General features: G+C 48.7%; 1 protein-coding gene across 2 annotated transcripts in view; it reads right to left on the bottom strand.

The window, feature by feature from the left end:
- TMPRSS4 (transmembrane serine protease 4) overlaps positions 1 to 21,455 on the bottom strand; it is a 39,891-nt gene that overhangs the window by 15,681 nt on the left and 2,755 nt on the right. For both annotated transcript variants that reach the window (XR_008380844.1, XM_053595966.1), the window contains exons 2-5: positions 9,321 to 9,450; positions 4,996 to 5,109; positions 2,140 to 2,292; positions 1,180 to 1,309 (exon numbers count right to left, since the gene is read on the bottom strand). Coding sequence is in view for 1 of the 2 variants with exons in the window: in XM_053595966.1 (XP_053451941.1) it covers positions 1,180 to 1,309; positions 2,140 to 2,292; positions 4,996 to 5,109; positions 9,321 to 9,450 (527 nt within the window). In the remaining variant the exon portion in view is untranslated. The remainder of the gene's footprint in view (positions 1 to 1,179; positions 1,310 to 2,139; positions 2,293 to 4,995; positions 5,110 to 9,320; positions 9,451 to 21,455) is intronic.

Here is a 21,455-nt window from a genome sequence, read left to right as displayed (position 1 = left end):
GAGCATTTATTGAAAAAGGACCTTGAGGCTGTGTTAGGGATCAAGGGAGAGGGGTCTATGATTGATTAGTGATGGCTGCCTAGTTATTATCTCTGCTTAGTCTTGGGGTCCAGTTTCTTAGAATTCTGAAGAAGTCTGGGCCCACCAGATCCACTCTGCAGCTGCATGGGTTCTTCACCATGCTCTCCAATTAGGCTTTCTGAGTGACCAACTGTCTTGTCTCCCTTTCCTTTAGAGATAAAGTTCCATGGGAAGAGAGAATTACCCAACCCAGAGAAAGAGACTCTAGAACTCCTGATGCCTAGGAATTAGGGGTCTTAGACACACATTCCAGCCCCCTACAACTCCCAGCAACTATCTGAGAATGTTATTTGCCTTCTCTGAGTCTATTTATAAAAGCGGTGTAATAACTACCTTTTTGGTTTTCTGTCAAGATCAAATGAATATAAACATCCATAAGGCTAATTACTCTTATTTTAACTCTGTATCTTTTCCTTCACTCCAGACCTGGAGCTGCGTTTGAAATCTGCTGAGAGCTGGGCTTGCTGATGATGAGGCCCTAATAAAATCAGTCCCGCTTAAACTAAATTGTAACTGATGGAACTTTCAGTAAGTAAATTAGGCTTTTGTATTACTGCACAGGGACAGTTGCCAAGTCAGGATGAACAAGTGAGGATTGGGGATAAAGGTTAGGGGAAGACTGCATAGGAGCTGGTACTGTGTGTGTGTGTTGGAGGTGACCTCAGAGCTTCTCTCATCAGCACCCCATAATTACCCTTCAAGAATGGCTTTACTTTCCCTAATTCACTTTTGTTCTTTTTAGAGATAGGTCCTAGCTCTACTATTCCAGTCGGAGTGCAGTGGCATGATCATAGTTCACAGCAGCCTCAAACTCCTAGGCTCAAGCCATCCTCCTGCCCCAGCCTCCTGAGTAGCTGGGACTACGGGTGCCCACCAGCACCCTTGGCTCCCCATATGACTCTTGAGCAAATTGAGGCTTAGGAAATTTCACTTCATGTTGCTTGTAAGTGAAAGCACTGGGATGGAAAATTTCTATCTGGCTCCAACGCCTGTATTTATAGGAAAGAAGGAGGAGGGGCTAGAGGAAAGGAGGAAGAGGAAGGGAGAAAGGCGGTCACGGGGGTGATGTGACAGCCTCCAGGGGCTTGGGCTGGGTACCTGTTATAGCCCATCTGCCTACAGGCTGTCTTGGCCATAGCCTCTGTGAACTGGTCAAAACAGGCAGAGTACCACCTCTTTGTGTCCTTGTCCAGCACCTGCAGGGTGGATTGGTCCTTGGAGAGACGAACTAGAAGGAAAATACCTAGGTCAGCTGGAGGGTAAGACCTATCTGGCCCATCCCACTCAGAACACATCATAAGCCCAGCTCTAGCTTCCCCAGCCCAGAACTGAGGGCACCATAGAACACCAACACTTTCTCTGGTGATAAAGGACACGGTCACGCTACCTACAGTCCATACAATTTGCCCTGCCTGGAGAAACTTCTCGGAGAGGGACCTCAGTCCTTCTCCATGTAAAGTCAGAGGGGCAGGGGCATGAGAAGTCCCATTGGCAGGAGATGGCAGGTACCTGTAGGCATTAGACTTCTGATAATGAAAGGGCAAATTCCCTGGAAAGCTCCATCGCGCATCTCCTGGACTATTTTAGTCTCTTCAGAACCCAAGTACAAGGTGGATCAAGCTAGGCTACTCCAGTCCACGAAAGAACATGGATTTTTATAAGAGCCTCAAACATCTTATATTCTTTGCAAGACCCAGCTTGGTCCTGTTACATGGCACGTTACAATAAACACCAACGAATAGGAGGATCGCTTCTTGGTCCCTTTCTTTTGTATTCTCCCTGGGATAATAGATTTCATAGAAAGGAGGAACCAGCCAAGATCATCTGATTTAGCCATTGCCTCAAACCCACCCAGGTGCAGCAGGGATGGGGCAACTCAGTTGCACCTTGCTTGCTGTGTGTTAAGGACTGGGATTTAAGGGTAGACCAGGCCTGGTCTTATACAACAGGGTTGGAAACTGACAAATGAGTTGGCAAGCGCTATACAGTGCACCACAGGGAGCCCAAGTGGATTTCCTGCTGTGACCGCTTCCCTTGTCCCGCTGCCCCTGGACTCACCGGACACTGTAGGCCCTTCAGGCACATTCTTGACGCAGTGTTCCTCGTCCTCCCCCGAGGCACAGTCCGGCTCCCCGTTACACAGACTTCTCCTTGGGATGTAGTGGAGGGGCTGCCCACAGAAGAAGTAATGTTTCTCCAGAATCTGCTTGACTGGAAGGCAAGTACAGGGAGGGGGCAGAGAGGGCTAAGGTTCAAGCAGTCGGCCTGAGGCAGGGAGAGGCTATGCTTTCCTAAAGACAATGTTGGGCTTGGAGGCAGGCAGGTGTCTCCAGGGCCTGTTATGGCACTCCGCAGAAGGTAGACCTGGTCTTGAGCCTCAGCATTCCTATCTGTAAAGTGGAGATAATAATGCCGGCTCCATGCCTATAAGATGGGTGAGGAGTCAGGGAGATAATGTACATGGGAGAAATTTATAAACAGGCCCTACTGGTCTTATATCCCAAGTGCTGGCCAGTGCTCTCTGATAATAAGGGAGGAGACAGAACAGGGGACCTGGAATCCAAAGATCCATTTCTGAGTCCTGGCTGTGCCACTGACTGTGCAACTTTAAACCAATCAATTCCCTTCCCAGTCCTCAGTTTCCTCATCTGCACAATGGGATGGTAATCAACCAGGGGTGTTGAGAACACGTAGCGAGGTGTGAAAGCGTCTCGTAGTTATCAAGTACTGTTCTAGAGTTGAGTGCTTTTATCAGCACCCACCTCTAGACCCATTAAGAGCTGGTGTTTTGTTTTGTTTTTCTGCCCTCTATATTTAGATTCTGCCAGCTGCCCTCAAATTCTGTTGCCTCTTTGGCATCTTGGGGTGATAGGAATGCAGTCAGTATTTTTAACGCCTCCAAGAAGAAATATTTCAAAACTTCTCCTTGGATAAAAACTCACAGCAGAACACCTCTGGCAGGAAGGAGCTCCTTCTTAACTGAACTCTCTTGGCCAGATGTTCCCTTTTCTAGTCTAGCATCACTCCTGGTTGGTCCTAAGAGTGATGGCCCTTGTCACTGTGTTAGGAGATTTCCACACATTTCTTCATGTAATCCTGATAATAGCTTTAGGAGACAGATGTCATTGTTAACTCATTTTACAAATGGGGAAACTGAGATATAGAGTCAGGGTTTATTTCTCAAGGCTCTATGATGCTTATATGGTACAGCCAGGATCTGCCTAAAGATAAGGAGCTCAAGATATGAAATGCTGGTCCCCACCTTCCTGGTTTGAGTGAAGCAAGGAAGAAGGAGAAGATCAGATATTATCTAGATGTTTGATTTTAGTTCATGATCAGGAGGTAGGGTAAGGCAGAGTCACCCCATCCTCCTGGGCCAAAGCTAGGAGACAGTGTCACCAGTTGAGATCCCCAAAGCCAAAATGTTGAGGGGGCCTAGTTCAGGATGGAGGATTGGGTTACCACCTCTGATTGAAGAATCTGGTGCAGGGTTCCTGGGACAGGGAGTGCCCAGCTCTAAATTATACTTTGGTGTCTGCCTGGCTTTCCCTGATGAACTTGACCCCATCTCTCCATTGTGGCAGGACATATGCTCAAAGAAAGCAAGCTCACTTTAATATTAGCCTGAATAAAACAGCAAGGCCAGTCTGCTGCTGTTGGTACAAAATCACTGTCATCTTGGGCAAGCCAAGGTCAAGAAGAAATGAATTGGGGTTAGCTGTGGGGCTTGGGGGTCCTGTCCCAGCTCTGTCCATGACTTCCACACCTCCTCTCTGAGCCTCAGTGCTTGTGTAGAATGAGAGGTTGGATCAGATGATCTCTGAGTGTCCTTCAACAAGGTAGTGGCTACTGCTGGTGGAAATGCCACCACAGTTACAGGTGCAAGATCCCGACAGCCCTGCCCCAGTTAATAAATGCATGTCCTAGGTCACATCTCTATGTGGAGCCTGATGACACACTCTTTTGCAAATCTTAGTTTTTGCCTAGATTCTTTATATCTATTTTCTCATTAGTGCTCATGACACTGCTCTGAGGGAGGCAGGATACTTTACAGGTGAGGACCCTGAGGTTAAGAGAGAATGAAGGACTTATTCAAGGTTACCCAGCAGCAAGTGGCAGAGCCAGGATTCCCGTCCCAGGTGTCTGGATTCCTAGTCTGGTGCCCTGTGCCCTACTCCCTGCCGTGAAGGCTGTGCTCAGTATCCCACTGTGACTGTGGGTTAATAAAGGCAATGACTCTATTACAGCATGCAGGAGCCATCGGGACTCATATCACTGCTCATTCAGTCTAATCTTCTTTACCACGGATAAGGCCCCAAGGCAGAGGGCCTGCTCACAATCACACGGGTCTCAGGCACTGGCTATGATGAAGACTGGGCTGAAGGTGGGGAAGGGTGAGTCTGCCTGGGCGGTTTTCCCTGATGACTCCTCTTTCTCCCTGCTCAGAGCAGAAATGCTCCCTGTTCCTCCAGCCAGTGGGGCTGCTCAGATCCATTTAGCTGTCAATCTGCAGAAGAGGGAAGGAGGAGGCAGAGGGCGTGGTCGCTCTGCACATTGCCTGTGTGGGTTTGTAACATATGCCACTGTGCTCATCTGGGACAGAAGCCACCTGGGATAGATGGGGGCTGAGTTCATCTTCCTCTTTCACTCTTAGAAGAAAGCTCCCTTCAAAGCAGGGGCTGGATATGTGTGGATATGTTTTTTTCTGCAAAGCTTCATGCCTATGATTGTGGGGTAGGAAGGTGGAAGGTGTGGGTGGTGCTTGCCACTTACTGGGAGGATAAGTGTAAGGGTGGGGGCGGGGGCTGCCATTTGCTGAGAGGGTAAAGCTCAGGAGGGGGCTGCTCAGGGGGTGAGGGTGAGGGGCATGGCATTTATTTAGGGCATTAAAGTTGGATAGGGTTTGTCACTTACTGACGATAGCCACAGTGATGATGGTTGCCAGGCCCACCACTGCTGCAATGATGGGGATCCCCACCTTTTTGAAGGTCTCGAAAGCGCTACCAGGTTTATTCAGGGAAGCATCATCTGCGTGGAGATGTAGGCAGGGGAAGAGCACACAGTCAGATCTTGGAGAAAGCCCTGCAGCCCGTGGCCTCCCAGAGCCCACAGCCTCCCACCCTCTGGCCTGTGGCAGCAATGCCTTGGAGACAGTTTTGGTTAATACTTCCTGCACACTAGGCTTCACTTCATCAGCACCTGGTCCTCCCCACTGTCTCTCACTTATCCGGGCTCACCCATCTCTCACGAGCACCCTTCAGCAGAGCTGCCAGCCCAGGCCACTTCCCCTTGTCCTGCTTAAGCCTGGGCTAGGATGTTTTCCTCTATTGGTCCAGTTGACCCGCCCTGCCCTGGAGGAGGCCTGAGCCCCTCAGGCGTACACTGTGGCACATACCCATTCATGGCTCTGCCATTGATCCCTTCCCTGACCTGCTGACTTATTTCTTGATTAAACTATAAGCTTTAGGAGGGCAGGACCCTCCAGAACAGGATGTGCTTCCTAGAAACTTAACTCCTTGTGAATGTATGGGTCCTAACAGCCCCAACTCCATCAAACCCAGCTTGTCCCCAGGTTCTTGTCTTTAAGGAGGTTACAATCTGAGGGAGGAGGTAAACAATGACACGGAAGCCAGTGCCTGCAGAGGGAAGCTGATGCATGCTATAATGGAGGCACCATCAAAAGTAAACTGGCGAGAACTTCCTCGGGATGCAGAACTTTTATTTTTTTGAGATAGAGTCTCACTATGTTGCCCCAAATTCTTGGGCTCAGCAATTCTCTTGCCCCAGCCTCCCAAGTAGCTGGGACTACAGGTGCCCGCCACAATGCCTGACTATTTTTTTTTTTTTTTTTGGATTTGTCATTGTTGTTTGGCAGGTCTAGGCCGGGTTCAAACCCGCCAGCCCTGGTGTATGTGGCCGGAGCCCTAGCTACTGAGCTACAGGCACGGAGCTCAGGATGCAGCACTTAATTGTAGGTAGGGGTGGGGCGCAGGGCACTGCTCAAGCTCAGGAAAGGCATGGGAGGGGGCAGCTGCCAGACTGAGCAGCCTGAACCCCAGGGGAGCAAAAGCGTGCTGGGAAGCGAGGCAGGTGGGGTCAGTCTATGAAGACTCTTGAAACCACACTAGGAGCTTAGATTTTATCCTGAAGGCAGAGACGAGCCAATCAAACGTTTTCCAGCAGTGGAGAGACAAGATCAAATTAATTTTAGAAAGATGAATCTTTGATCAGAGAGGAGGTGGATTAGAACAGAGTCTGGGGTTAAGGAGTCCAGGTAGGCGTTTGTCATTGCCTAAAACAGAGGTGTCCCTTGCACATGGTTGTCCAAGGAGACGGGACCTCGGAAAGGCTTTGAAAGTTATTCTCAGTGAGTTATCTGAGAATAACCTGAGTTATTTTACCCTAATATCTGAGTTAACCTACCCACAGGGGTAGGTTCCTTGAAGTCCCCACTCCTTGCAGGCAATCAGCTGAGCTGGTGCCATGGACACTTCTCCCCATGAAGAGTGGGGCACCTCCCTCTGAGGACACTTGAAACCCCTGGGAACAATAGGCTGCTCTCCTGTCCCTCCCCTGCACGTGACTTCCTCTCCCATCTCCTGCAGCAATTTCTTCACTGTCACCTCCTTCATGAGCCCTTCCTTGTTCTCCCTAAAGGCGATCTGCCGACCCTTCCCATCCTCCTTCCTTGATTTCTTTCCAAAGCACTCATGACCTCGAACATACTCTATATTTTATATATTTTGCATATTTTCTGTCTCTTTCCACCCTTCTCTGAAAACTCCGTGAAAATAGGACTTTTTGTCTGTTTGCTCGTGGCTGAGTCCCCAGTGCTTACGATAGTGCCTAGCCCACAACAGACATTCAGTAAATATTTGTTCAATGAACAAATGAATTGCTCTTGGCTCTGTCCTCTTAAGCACATTCCTTTTGTCCTATAGGTCTCTTTTTATGGTGCCTTGAATGATGATGAGTCGCGTGTCTGTCTCTGTTCTTTTCCTTGGCTCTACAAAAGCAAGGAGTGGCATCCTGCCATATGGCACTCAATCAATGCTGATATTAATGAATCTGATAGGGGGAAGCTTAGGAAACAGTGTTTCCCTAACAGTGAGTTTTGAGCTCAGATGCAGAGGCCAGGAATTGGAGATGTGGACAGGAAGTATTGTTGCCTGTGACCTATTGGGTTATCAATAATGTTAGCTGCTATTGTTTTTATTTATTTATTTATTTTTGTAGTTTTTGGCTGGGGCTGGGTTTGAATCCGGCGTCCTACTCCTTTGAGTCCCAGGCACCGCCCAGCTGCTATTGTTTTTAAAGTTCCAGCAGCTAGGGCTCAGAATTGTCCTCTTTCCTGGGTCCATGGCCATGGTGATATTTTATTCATTCATGCATGCATGATTTATTTATTGAGCACTTCCCTCTGAGGACATGAGATTGATTTGTTTCCTTAGAAAGGGAATGACCTCTAGGGAGCCCTGAGCCCCCATGTCTAGGGCCCAATGGCTCTGCCCCCCAGATGTTCTCAAGGAGGATCTGCTTCCCCCGTCAGTAGGGGAAGGGTATTCACACTTAGTTTAAGTTAAGGAACAGCCTCCCTGCCAGTATGTTCCTTCCTCCGGCCTGCCCTGACCACTGCTGCTTGACAGAGCTTCCTAAAGTTTCCCTTCTTCCTGTTTCTTTCTTGCTCAAGAGCCTTGAAAGGACTCCTCATGACTCCTACATGTGGCTAACACTCTCCTCTAGTGCTGTCCAGTGTAATTTGGCCACACTCTCTTAGCCAAATGGACTCCCGCTGCTGGCCTTCCCTACCCCCAGCCTGCCTAGGTAGGTTCACTCCCTGGTTCTCCAACAACCCATATTAGTTCATACTTCTGAGTCTGAAGAGCTTGCGTTTTTCTCTCCACCACTGACATGCCCATTGCTGCCTCCCGTTCTGCGACAGCTTATTCATCCTACAGGGCCTGACGCTTGGCACTAACCCTGACCCACGGCCCTAACCCTGACCACACGAGAAGCACTGATCTTTCCCCTGCTCCCTTTACGCCAGGCACTGGTAGCAAATTCAGCTTATTTTCTGGTTTGGTAGTTTTCAGACTCATTCAGGTGGTAGAGAACTTGGAAGTCTGGGATTCTCTTAGGAAACCATGGCCTATTGATCTATAAATTCCAAAGTGCAAAGTAGGCACTATTTTACTAGTTGAAGATTACTTCATTACGACTGCTATTAATGACCCAGAACCAAGAAATAAATAAGCTGTTAAAGTAAGTAGGTGTGGCCATTTTCTTATTGGTCTGCTCATACTAATTCTTTCCTTGCTTATTTGTTTTGTTGATCTAGCAGTTTATTATCAGGAGTAGATATCAATGGTTTCAGACAATGTAACAGAGGAAAACCCTGAAATTTGGGATCATCCTATTTATTAATTTCTTTTTCTCCTATGTATTGGGTAAACACTGCTATTTTCTTTTCTTTTTTTTTTTTTATTGTTGGGGATTCATTGAGGGTACAATAAGCCAGGTTACACTGATAACACTGCTATTTTATTTTCTACCAATGAAAATGCCTTTGTCCTGTTTGTTCCTTGGCAGCATGGTCAGACCATGAGCTCCTTGAGGGCAGGGACTTTAGCTATTTTATTTACTGCAATAACCCAGGGCCACGAGAATGAGTAACTGAATAAATGAATTGGGAAATTATTGCCCTTGGAGTTTTACGATTGTTGGTTCTGGGCGGCGCCTGTGGCTCAGTGGGTACGGTGCTGGCCCCATATAACGAGGGTGGTGGGTTCAAACCCAGCCCCAGCAAAACTTCAACAAAAAAAATAGCCGAGCATTCTGATGGGCACCTGTAGTCCCCGCTACTGGGGAGGCTGAGGCAAGAGAATCACCTAAGCCCAGGAGTTGGAGGTTGCTGTGAGCTGTGACAGCATAGCACTCTACAGAGGGCAATAAGGTGAGACTCTGTCTTTAAAAATAAAAGGAAAAGAAAAAATAGATTGTTGGTTCTGTTTCCCTAGAGATCAGACCTCCTGCTGGCAGAATGACTGCTGAGACTTACAGTTCCCTAATGTGTTTGTTGAATGACTGAATGATGGAGGGATGGAGGGGCTGGGTGTCAACCATAGTACTTAGCACTTGGTGGTGCTGGTGAGGGCCATCCACGAGTGGCTTAGGATCTACTGCATGTTTACTGAAACTCAGAGGCTGAGGTGAACCAAGGAAGCAGGACTGATGCTTACCGGTGTCGTTGGGGGCTTGATCACTGGCCTTGGCTGGGGCTTGACCACTGGCAAGGCTCTCAGCTTGATCACTGGCAGTGCTCTCGGCCGCATCACTGGCGTTTGTTAGAGGTTGTTCACTCTCAGTATCCTGTAATTGAAGGAGAAAGTGAGTTAACAAGTGAATTTCTTGGACGGGGGCTAGCAGCCTAGGGGAGGTTCTTCATTCTTGCCTCAATTCCCTTCTCTCTGCTAGATCTAAGGCGGGAGTCTCTCGGATATCCAAATAATTGGTTCAAAATGAGAAATTCAGTTTTGTACTGTTTGACCTGGTTCAACTAGTTTATTAATTGTAACAACTAGTTAGCAATTGTAGAAACAACTGGTTGCTGGGTTGGTATGGGTATTGCTGAAATCCTCAAGCAATTCTGCTCTACTGTCTGTTTTTGTTAAAAATATATTTATTTTTACAGATATTATATTTCTAAAAATTTGGATACTTCACAAAAGAGGATACCCCAGTGGCCAATGAGTACCCTAAAGATACTTCGTATTTCTCACCACGCAAAAGGCAAATTCGAACACAATGAAATATCTCTTTTTAATACCAGAATAGCTAAAACTAAAATGACTGACAATATTAAGTGTTGATAAGAATGTGGAGCAACTGGAATTCTCCTACATTGTTAGTAGGACTGTAAATTGGTACAAATACTTTTGAAATGATTTGGCTAAATCTACCAATGCTAAACATACAACTATTCTATGATTTTATGATCCAGCAATTCTGCTCCAGGATGTAGCCAAGAGAAATAAGTGCATATGCCTAGCAAAACAGCTGTATGTGAATGTTCATAGTCACTTCATTCCTAATAGCTAAGCAGTGGAAAAACCCAAATGTCAGTCCCTGGTGGAATAGATAAATAAATTGTGGTATATTCATGTAATGGAACATAATTCAGCAATAGACAGGAGTAAATTAGCATTCAATGAAATGACCTGGATGAATTTCACAGATGCAATGAAGGAAAGAAACCAGATACCAAATGTACACTCTGTGTGATTCCATTTATAGAGTTTGAAAGGTAAAGTTAATCTATAGTGCTAGGGGTCAGAACAGTGGTTACCACTGGGGAGGCAGGGCAGTTATTGGAAGGGACACAGCAGAACTGGTGTTTTATTAATTAACTATCATGTGAGTTATATTTAACTCACACTAGTTTTGAGCCTGGGGCCTCATGAAGCATATATAACTGACATGTCACTTGACCTAATAAAACACTGTGGCCCCAAGGAAAAAATGTTTTTCTCTGGTGTGGCAGTCAACATACAAGACACATGTGAGTTATATATGCTTCACCAGGCCTCGTGCTTAAAACTAACCAAGGTTAAATACAACTCACATGGTGGTTAAATGTGTTAAGAAATAATCCCTTTGAATGGGAGCAGTGTCCAAACAAGACAGTAGGGGGCCTGCCCTTGAGAAATTTGCTTTTTGGGAGGGAGGGGAGGGTCTGGAGATGGGGGAGATGGGCCATAGACAGATAAACTAGAAAAGATAAGAGAGGGCGCTGGTCCCATATGCCAGAGGTGGCGGGTTCAAACCCATCCCTGGCCAAAAAAGACACACACACACACACAAAAGAAAAGATAAGAGAGTGGCGAGTGTTTTATGGCGAGTAATGTGGGGTGAGAAGAGACAGTGCCTGGGTGGAGACTGAGAGTGGGAGGTTGAGGAAAGGGTGTTGGGTAGTTAGGGAAAGCTTCTCTGGGGAGGTGACACTCAAGCCAAGGCTTGAGTGACAAGAAGGAGCCCAGCTGGCAGGAACAAGCTTGGGGAGTTGGAGGAACTGAGTAGAAATTGGCTTGGCTGGAACAAGATGAGGACATGACAGGAGGCTGGTGGTACAGGAGGCTGGTGGTACAGACACCCCATATGTGCTTGCAAGATATAGGCAACAAGGCTTGCCAATGAATTAGGTGCACTTGGGTTTTAGTTAAGCAGATGAGAAGGTGTTTGTTGAACTGTGGAACAGCTAGAGGAGGGGCTGGCTGGAGGGACACTATGGGCCTCTCCCTGTCAATTCACCCTTTCCCACTGAGGGTATTTGTGCATGGCTGCCTTTGTTGAGGTAGGTAGGACAAGTTTCTTTTGTTCATTACTAAACCAACAAATACTGACTTGTACAGTCAATGTGATGGGCCTGGAATAGTGCTAGAAGCTGAGGCACAGAGGGAAAAAAAGGAGGCTTAGAGTCTGTATTCTCTGGAGCTTTGGGTTTCTCACCCCTGAACTGAAGTGACCCCAGCACCCAACTATGTATGTTTTCACTTGTTATCCACTGAGTAGTGGTTGTGGAAAAAATTCCATACCTGTTTGAAAACAAAAGAGAGAAAGAAAAAAATATACCAAATCAAGACTGTAAGGTACAATTACAGGGCCTATGACCATCTTGTTGATCACTACACCCCGATGTCTTGTACAATGCCTGGTGCATAGTAATGTTCAATAAATAGTTGTTAAATGAAGGAGGTAATGAACTTATCTCAATTTTAGGACCCAATCTCAGGCCAGCTTTTAAGAAGCTGACTGTGTTATAGTCACACAATGAGATGTAATATTGCAGTCAAAACCAATGAGCTACAGCAACACAAAATGATACGAATGGTGTTGGCAATTTAATATTAAGGGAAAAAGTAAGTCCCACCAAATTATATCTAGAACAAACTCTTTTTCATAAAGAAGAAAGGGAATGATGAACATGGGATTCGTGGTGATGCTTTTCTAGCACAGTTCCTATCAGAGAATATTGCAGTCAATATTTGTTGAATTAATAAAACACGTCTTAACTGGATTAATAAAACAGTCTTGCTCTAAAGTTAATAGAGAGAAGGGAGAGGTTGAAAGGCAATCATAGACTAACTGTGCTTCCTTCTGCTTTGCTGGAGATGTCTCTGTTACCCCCAACTTGAACTCAGTTCCTGGCCACAACTGCTGCAGCCCAGGCCCCACCCAGTGCAGCCCAAGCCTTTTTGTTTGGGTCATGGCTTGAGCCAGCCTGCCACAAAGCCCTGGTGTCTGCCCTGGGGCTCATCTGGGAATGAAGCTCCAGCTGTCTGGAGTACAGTGGAAGGGCTGGTATGCCCAGGACCCCAAGGAGGGCCCAAGGCAGAGGAAGTGGGGGATGAGGTGGGGAGGTGGAGGTGTTGATAGCTGGAAAACCCAGCTATTGCCTGATTGCTCAGGGACTATTTTCCCGCTTCTTAGTTGGTTACTAGCAGCCGAAGGACACTAAGCTAAGACCCAAATGTGGAGACAGAACTGTTGACTTGCAATATCCTTCTTTTATAAATGCTATCTTACTTAATCCTTGGAACAACCATGAGAAATTATCCCCATTTCACAGAGGAAACCATGGCTCATATATATTAGGTGGCTGCTATGGCTTCAGTGTAAGTAACATATCCAGCTCTTGGGGCCAGGTTTCTGGATGCAGTGGACTACGGTTATTTCCCTGGAGTTTCAGGAACCCATTTGGGTAAGCGTCATTAACTGGTGTTGGTTCCTTTTGAATTTCTTCTCCCCTGGAAAGCAGTCTTGTTGTGCACAATTAGCATGCAATCAACATGCAGAGATTGCCCCTAGCTTCTCCCCAGTCCTTCCTCGGTATGAAGGCAGAGTAACCTCTGCTCAGTTCTTCCGTGAATGGGGGTCAGAGACCCTCTCCCAAGAGTTTATTGAGAAAAGGGTGTACTGCAGAGCTTGGGACCGAGGAGGGGTTTTATTGACAGTAGCATTCTTTCTTTCTCCCCTGCTTCTCTTTCCTTAACCCCCTCCCCGCAATTCCCCATCCCCACCACTGTTTTAGACCTTGGAGAAACTCCTGGTTGGGCTTAGCTCAGCTCCAAATGACAAATGGACCTGTAGAGTCCTTTCTTCCTTCCAGCTCACAGATGAGGAACCCACACGCGAGGCAGCTTTCGTTTTGAAATGGAAAGAAGATGAAGTGTGCTACAGAGAAGTCACAAGCAACCAGCCTGGGGAGTACGAGTTCTCATCTTGCCTTGTCTTCTGACTTGCTGTGTGGCCTAGGGACAGCCCCTCAACGTCTCTGAACGTCAAGGTCTCTTTGGGTAATCGGAATTCTCTTTCAGAGGTGGGATACAAATGAAATGGACATGTGCTCACTGGGCTAATAAGGAGGAAGAGGCAGCGGGTCAGCTCCTCTGTCTGCTTTTCTTGGCCTGCCCCCAGGCCTCCTTCCTATCCTGCTTTCTACGGTGCTGACTCTGCATTGCTTTGCCCCAGAAAGAAGCCAGTAGAGGCACAGCTGGAAAGAAAGGGGCGCAGAGTGAGGAAGAGAAGTAGGGGCACATAAAGGGGGCTTTCTGGCCCTGCTCCCATCTGTGGCAGCTTCCGTCTCCCTTGGGGGCCAAGGCCCTGGCTTCCTATGGCCTCACAGGGAAAGCCTAGAGCCAGCGGTGCTGCTGTTGCTAGGCAATGGGGTAAACAGGTCCTCTTGCAGGTGGCAGCTAGGTTGCTGAGGCTAATGACAAGCAGTGGGGGAAAACTCAAGGGAGTGGGTGAGGAAAGTTCTCTGGGTTTCCAGAGGCTGCTCACAGACACTTCTCAGAGAAGGGCTCAGCCACAGCTGGCACAAGGGCTTGGCTGCTCCTCGGAGGAAGTCTCACACTGCTCTCTGACCCCTGAACCTGCATCCCTCCCCCAGCCCACCTGCAAGCAGCTGTGTTGACCCTTGCATCTGGGACAGGCAGTTTGATGCCCTTGCTGGGCCGTAGAAAGGGCCCTCTCTGTTGGATGTCCCAGCCATGACAGGTAAGGTGAGGAGAGGGGGCGTAGAGGGCTGGATGGTCACAGCGGAGCTGGACAGTGGCTGTGATGAGCAGTGCAGAGTCCATGGGAGGGCCTCAGAGATGACTAATCGTGCGTGTCTCCAAGTTCCTCTGACCTGTTACCCTGTCTCCAGGCAGGTCCACCCCAGCCCTGGCCCACGCAGGTGGGTATCCAAGCTCTTGCACGAAGTTGCTTCAGGAAGTGTCCCCACGTACACTGCCTCGCCTTTAGATGTCCTTAGAGCAGCACTTCTTCCTTTAGGTCTAACTTCAGCCTGGGCTGCTACTTTAGACATGATTTTGCCTTGTTCTAAGCCACAAGGTGCTGACCTGTTGGCAATTTGAGCCAAGCCTTGGCCCCCCTCCCAGCACTTTCTGGCTCGGGGCAGGGCCTGCTTTCATCCTGCCGCCAGCCTGCCGTTCAGCTCCTGCCATATAAGAATCAGCGTTTGTGCTGGGGCATGGCTCTTAACTCCAGGCAGGCTCCAGGAAGATGGCGGAGATGTAACCATCCCTGTTTCACCAAAGGTGAAACCGAAGGACAGCAGGAGCGTGGCATAAGTACATGCCCGCCGTGTTGAGTTGATCGGCGGCCCTGGCTCCCATTGGGTGGGGGGGGCTTCTTCCAGGAGGTGCCCCTGCTAACTGTAGCTCTTACGAATCCCTCTGAGAACCTTCTCTTGGTCGCAGGGGAAGTAGTCCACTCTCTCCAGCCTCTCTGAATTCTTAACAATTCTACTTTGCTTAGCTTTCCTTCTGCCCATGGTGGTGGGCCCACCTGAGCCCACCTTCTCTCCTCAGGAGGGTCTGAATGAAAGGAAGGCGCCAGCATCTTTGCACACCCGAGAGCCCTGACTGGACAATGGCTGAAGGGGACTGCAGAGAGCCAGCAGGGCTGCAGTTCAGACTTCCAGCCTGATGGGGACCCTTGGGAGTTTGCTGTGGGGAGGGCTGATGGATTTGAAGCTTAGAAGGTTTCTCTAACATTGCAATTCACTGAGCTAAGGAGCCACCACCCGGGATGCAGCCTGATGTTTATAAGAATTCCACAGCTTTATACTGTTTTTAAAAAATGGTGTGCCCTTTTGCTTGCCCTGAATTGTCCTTTTAAGGACAAGGGAAATAGCAGGGAGGGAAAGGCAGCTTTGGTGTGAGAAGGGCTAACTCCTCTGTTATGTGGGGAGCAGCTTCAGGCAAATCCCTTAACCGCTCCTGGACCTGGTCTGCTCCTTTGGCGCGCAGGTTATGACAAAACTGACTTCACAAGGTGATGGATAGTGAGAGAGGGGCTCCTTCTGCTAGGTACAATGGGCCTTTCAAGCCTGTTCATGTTTTTTTTTTGAGTCTCACTATGTTGCCCTTGGTAGAGTGCAGAGGTGGCACAGCTCACAGCTCACCTCAAACTCTTGGGCCCAAGTGATTCTCTTGCCTCAGCCTCCCAAGTAGCTGGGACTACAGGGGCCTGCCACAACGCCTGGCTATTTTGTTGTTGTCATTGTTTTTTAGCAAGCTCGGGTCGGGTTTGAAGCCACCAGCCCTGGTGCATGTGGCCAGCGCCCTAACCACTGACCTACGGGTACCGAGCCCCTGCTCATGATTTTATAGACTTGCTCCTGGCTCCTCCCAGCTGGTCCATGTGGTTTGGGGGGTCTCAGTTGCTTTGGTTAGAAGGGGGTTGTCCCCTGTCTCTGCTCTTCCCAGCTCTGAGTCAGGCACACCGGCCTGAATCCAGCTCTGCCTTTTCCCAGCCATGTGGTCCTGGGCAAGTTAATGAATTGTCTACATCTCAGTTTCCTCATCTGTAAAATGGGGAGAAGATGATCTACTGCATGGGGTTGGTGGTGAGGGTTAAATGAGATGATGCATGTGGTGTGCCTGGCCTGTGCTCGCCATATAGAGGAGATGAGTAGGTAAACATCCTGCCCTCAGCTCCAGCTCCCCTAGAGGCTTGGGGAGCGGACTCCTTATGGTCTTCCAGGAGGATCTGCACAGAGGCTCCACACAAGGGCAGGACTGAGCATTCACATTTGTTCTGGGTGCTCCAGTGATAACCAGCCCGGGGTGGGCCAGTCTGGCTGCAGCAGCTCATCTGCCAAAGGTCTTAGTGGCTCCTGGATCTCTTCCCTGTGAACCCTGAACTCATGATCCTATAAATAGGGCTTTAATGGTGCTTCAGTGACTTCTCTGCATCTATTACTTTGTGATTGCATAACCTGGAGTTCCTTTACCACTTCTCTGCCCACTCATACAACTCTGCAAGCGCTTTGTCAAATTTTTCCGTGCTGGGATGCTGTTTTCTAGAAGAGGCTGTGTTTACAGCAGAAGGAGCACAGGCCTTAGAATCCTGAAGCCCAGGTCTAAATCCTACTTTTGCTGCTCACAGGCTGGAGGCCTTAGGCAAGTTATTTAACTACTGAAATCCTTAATTTAGTGTGTGCGAAAGAGAGAGGGGGAGAGAGAGAGAGAGAAAGATTCAATAAGTCTTCCTCCTGTTGAGCCCAAAATATGCTTAGCCTGGTGCATAGTTAAGGGTATGACTACTGTTGGCTATAATAACAACAATAATAAAACTGTATTCATTCAATGAGGCACCTTCTTGGGGGCTGGAGATACAGTTGTCAACAAAGAGGCAAAGTTCTTGTGCTACAGAACATATAGCCTATTGTTTTTATTAATTATTCAAACAATATTAAAATAGAACCCGCTGAGTGCATGGCATAGTAGATACTCAAAAAGATTATTCATTATTAATGAAAGAGCTTCACAGAGGGCCTGACATGTTACTTAATAGAAGCTGAACAAATGGTAGCTATTTTTGTGATTTCATAGCCTGAGAGGCCTGACTTTAGGAGGGGACGCTATGGGCTACGTGCATCTGGGGAGAGTGACCAGGAGATTTAGGGGACCCCAAGTGACGTCATGTGAACTACGTGGACTCTGCAGGGAAGAGAAACAAGGGCCAACAGGAGTTTGGATATGCTGCTTTAAAATGTGTATGCCATCTCAAGGAAGAGGCCAAGGACCAGGCAGAGGAGGAATGTTGGAACTCACAGAAAGCCCTTTTTTCTTGGCAAAGGGGAGATTGTTTTAAGCAACCAGAGCTTCTGGGAATAGAAAGCTTGTGGGGAATGGGCTGTGAGGTGGCAGGGCCCCTACAGCCTGGGGAAGCATTCAGGGAATGACCCCCTAACCACTTCTCTTCCTAGATTAACATTCTTTTCACCTGCAGAAATCAGGTAGCCCATGCATACTTTCCTTAGTATGGGCAAGTACACAGCTTTTCCTCCTTAAAAAAATCCTTACCCCAGGTGTAAAGATTTACCTTGTTAAACATACTTTATAAATAAAGCTGCTTCCACAGTTTGGTACTGGCTGGCTGGCCGGCCGTATCAGCTGAGTCAGTCCTCCCAACACCATCCTAGCTCTCAACTCCTGTCTTTCTTGGCTTTATTTCTCTATTTCTTAAGACAGCCAATTCTTCTTCTACCCCCACCCCAAGACCGGTGAGCAACTGCTAATGAAATTTATTTCTCTAATTCCATTCAAGTCAACTCTCCCTCCTCACTCTGGTTTTTGAGAGAAGCTGGGTTAGATTGTGAAGGTGGTTTCTGAGGCAGCCAAGGGCAGGGCCAAATAATGGCCATAAGCACCCTCGGGAAATTCGGCAGGGATTTCCCCCATTTCCACCCCTTGGGCAGTGCAGCCAGAGGAGGGAGGCAGGAAGACCTGGTGGAGGGATGGTCCTTACAAACATCAGGGCTCTGTTTCTTTCTCTGTTCCGTGTGGCAGTTCTGCATTAGATTTCAGTGGGGCAAAGTGTTCTGAGGCTGCTCAGGGAAACCACTCACCTAGAAGCTCTCTAAGGCTCTTTCTGAAGAGTTTGCTATTAGGCTGAAACTTCTCATATTTCCTCCCATGGATAAAACTAATCCTAGGCCTGATTCACTGATTCTCTAAGCCGATTTTCTATCCTTGGTGGTTTCCTAGTAAGTTTTTTTTAATCCTGAGCAGCATTGGGTAGGAAACTTTATCTTAGTCTTCTTGGAAATCTAACATAATTATAGCCACTGGTTTTCCCTTTGTTCCTGGCTGAGTGACCCTTTGCAGCTCACTGACTTCTTTGAGCCTTGATATCCTTGTCTGTAGCATGGGGATTACAACGTCTCAGAGGGCGAGCATCAGACTCGAGGCAGATTCTGGACATGAAAGAGCTTCAAAGCACAACACACTGCATTTGTATTAGGTTAGAGACGAAACGTGGCTGCTGTTCTCATTCAAGATCACAGTGACTCCTACTTAGGAGAGGTCCTCCCAGAAGCCTGACCACACCCTCCTCTCTGGGCTTTGGAGATGTGCTCATGGGTGATATCCCAATGTCAGGGTGAAAAGGGGATGAAAGCGAGGTAGCTGACCTCAGCTGCAATTACTGCCTCCTTATTGACATCAGTGGGTGAATGAGGAGCCTGCTCTGCCTGGGGTGAGGGAAAGCATTTTCACCTGCCCCTGTTCCACCCATAAAGTATGCAGAGATTAGGGCCTGAACCTTGCATATCCTTCTCTGAATCCCCCACAGTATCTTACCAGTACCTAGCACATAGTAGGTGCTCAGGGAACACACACTGAATGAGTGTAAGCAGATTATACAAGAAGGCATTGAGATTGTTGGACATGCCCAAAGCATGGGTCAGCTCAATCACACCAGCCGACAAAGCCTAGCCAGACTGATGTGCAGGATATTCTGAGACAGAAGAGGTCACTGCCACCCCTGGACAGGGCCCCTCTCAGTCTCTCATGCCCTTGCTCGAATGTTCTTTTCATCTGCTACTGTCTGAGGGTTTGGGGTTGCACCTGGATTATGCTAGGAAACTGGAAGCTGTTCTGCTAGCCAGGGGGAAGGAGAGGACTGTTGTGGTTATGAGTCTTATTTACAAATTTCTCTGCTGCTGTCATGAAGGTTAGTCAGAACACAAGCTGGAGGTGAAGTCAGATGTGTCACAGGGGGATTGCCACGTTGGCTGTGCTGACTCTCCCCCTTCCCTGTCACTGTGGTTTCCAGGCAGGCTCAGGCCCATTCCTTCGGCATATCTAGCCCCATCTGGGATGAAACACCTTGGTAACACCTGAGATGGAATGGGGCATGTTTTCTCACGTGGCGTGAACCTTGTTGTCAGGGTCAGATAAATCAGAACCTGGCTCTAGGGGATTCTGTCTTCAATTCCTTATCTGTCATTCATTCATTCACAAACATTTACCAAGTGCCTATCCGATGCGAGGCCCTATTGTAGGTTTGGGACTAAAAGACCTAGACATTATCCTCAAGAAACTCCCAGTCTGGTGGCCACAGATTTATAAAATCTGACAGCTGAATGCACTTTAGGCTTGGGGGAGTCATGTCTTGGTGAATCATTGCCCGGGAACTTGAAGTACTTTATTGAGGCTGCTGTTTATAACCTAGGCAGGCTGAGGGCAGAGGGAAGAAGTGCCTGGGAAATCTGAGGCTGTGAAAATGTGTAAGCCTGCAAGCAATTGTCTCCTACTGTCCTGAGTTGGTTCCAGTGCTTTGGAAAGCTTTATGAGAGGCCCTGAGCCCGGTTTTGGTTTGTTTTTCTCATCTCCATCTTTACCCACTTCCCTCTCTCCTCCTTTCTCACACTCAGCTCATCAGCTCTTAGGCTTTAGTCATGGTGCTAGGCTGGGGAGTAAAGGGTGTTGATGCAGGTGACTACTGTGTTCTCAGCTGCAGTGAAGGAAGGCTAGGAGGGAAGAGTGTGCAGGAGGCCTGACTTCCAAATCCCTTCTCCAGCTTAGCTCCTAGGCACAGAGCTCGAGCCTCAAGATCAGGAGGGAGATGGAGAGTGCTGGGAGATGCTATTTCCATATTGGCAAGTGCGGTTGTCTGGGCCTGGAGTGCTCCCCCACCCCCACCCCGCCCCCTCCAGCTTCTCAGCTCCATGAGCAGGATCCCTGTTTTGCTTTCTCTTCCCCTGGTGGCCGAGTCCCTAGTGCCTGGCCCAGGTGAGACATTCCACCCTTCGGGAGGATAAATAAACAGAGCTGGACACCTGCTGCCCTGCCTGCTGGGGAAGGGTGGCCCATGCCAAATTCTGGAGGTGGCTCAGCCCAGCCCCACTGAGCTCCAGGGCACAGAGGGGACCTTGAACCCAAGTATAATGGAGGGGCCTTCCTGACCACCCATGGGAGCCAGACCTCAGACTCTTGTCCCCTGTCTGCTCCCGCCATGGCACGAGACCCCTGTCCACACATTCTACTCTCGTGCTGTCCACATGCAGTTCCGTCTGTCTGGAACACCTTCCTACCTTCTCTGCCTGGAGAGAGCCTGCTCATCCTCCAAAGCCCAGGGTAGAGATGTTTTCTTCTGGGATGACCACCCTAGAGAGAACCTATCGCCTTGTCAGTTCCAGGGGCACTGTCTCATCACCACTGGTATTATACTCATCACACTCTGAGTATCCCCAGGGTGGAACCTAGGCATTGCACCCCCCATTTAGAGGCTGGCCAGTGGCAGGGGCTGATTGAATGGTTGTCTGGAGCTTCTTTGGGGGTCACAGTGGCACCAAGTTCCCTCAGGTGGTGAGGGGTCCAGGAGAGCAGCAGAGCAAGCAGTGCTCCTTTGCCCATCTCGCCCTCTAGGGACTTGCCACTGCCCACCTCTCTGCTTGCCACCGCCAAGCCCTGGAGGGTACCTCTGGGGCTGACTAGGCAGCTGGGCTCCATGTCCCACTCTGGGGTGGATGCTGCAGGGTCCCAGACCCCTGTGCCTCAGGCTAGCCTGCTGCTTTGCCACAGGCAAGCCCTTGAGTCTACCCAGGATGGCAAGGATTAGAGGTGGCTGGAGGGAGGACCAGCTTCCCCCAGAGTAGCTGGGAGGGTCAGGTTGACCTCAGGGGTTCATAACTTCTCTGTGTTTCCTGGGGTGTTTGAAGCCTCTGGGGCAGTAATGAGTCAAGGCCAGGATGGCCAGTCACAGGGTCCCTGACTTCCTTCTAGGTCTCAGTGCGCACCACTGTGCGGACCCCTTTTAACATTTCGATTCTACAATTCCTGCTCCAGTAATCTGCCCTAGAAACTACTCCCTTTTCTGTTGCTCCCCCAAGCAACACCCCATGATGGCGGCCACTGTTAACCTAAATAACAGAGTAGAGATCAAGGGACAGATTTGCTTTGGAGACAGAATTTGGGCTCTGATCTTGGGGGCCTGTCCCTGGCTTCAGCTCACCCTGGGAAAACAGGCTAAATGGGCTCCAGGGAGAACCATTGTCCAGGGGGAGGGCTTGTGGGTAT

This window comes from Nycticebus coucang, chromosome 6 (genome assembly GCF_027406575.1).
Source record: "Nycticebus coucang isolate mNycCou1 chromosome 6, mNycCou1.pri, whole genome shotgun sequence".
Taxonomy (NCBI): Eukaryota; Metazoa; Chordata; class Mammalia; order Primates; family Lorisidae; genus Nycticebus; species Nycticebus coucang.
This window is presented reverse-complemented; position numbering and strand designations above follow the sequence as displayed.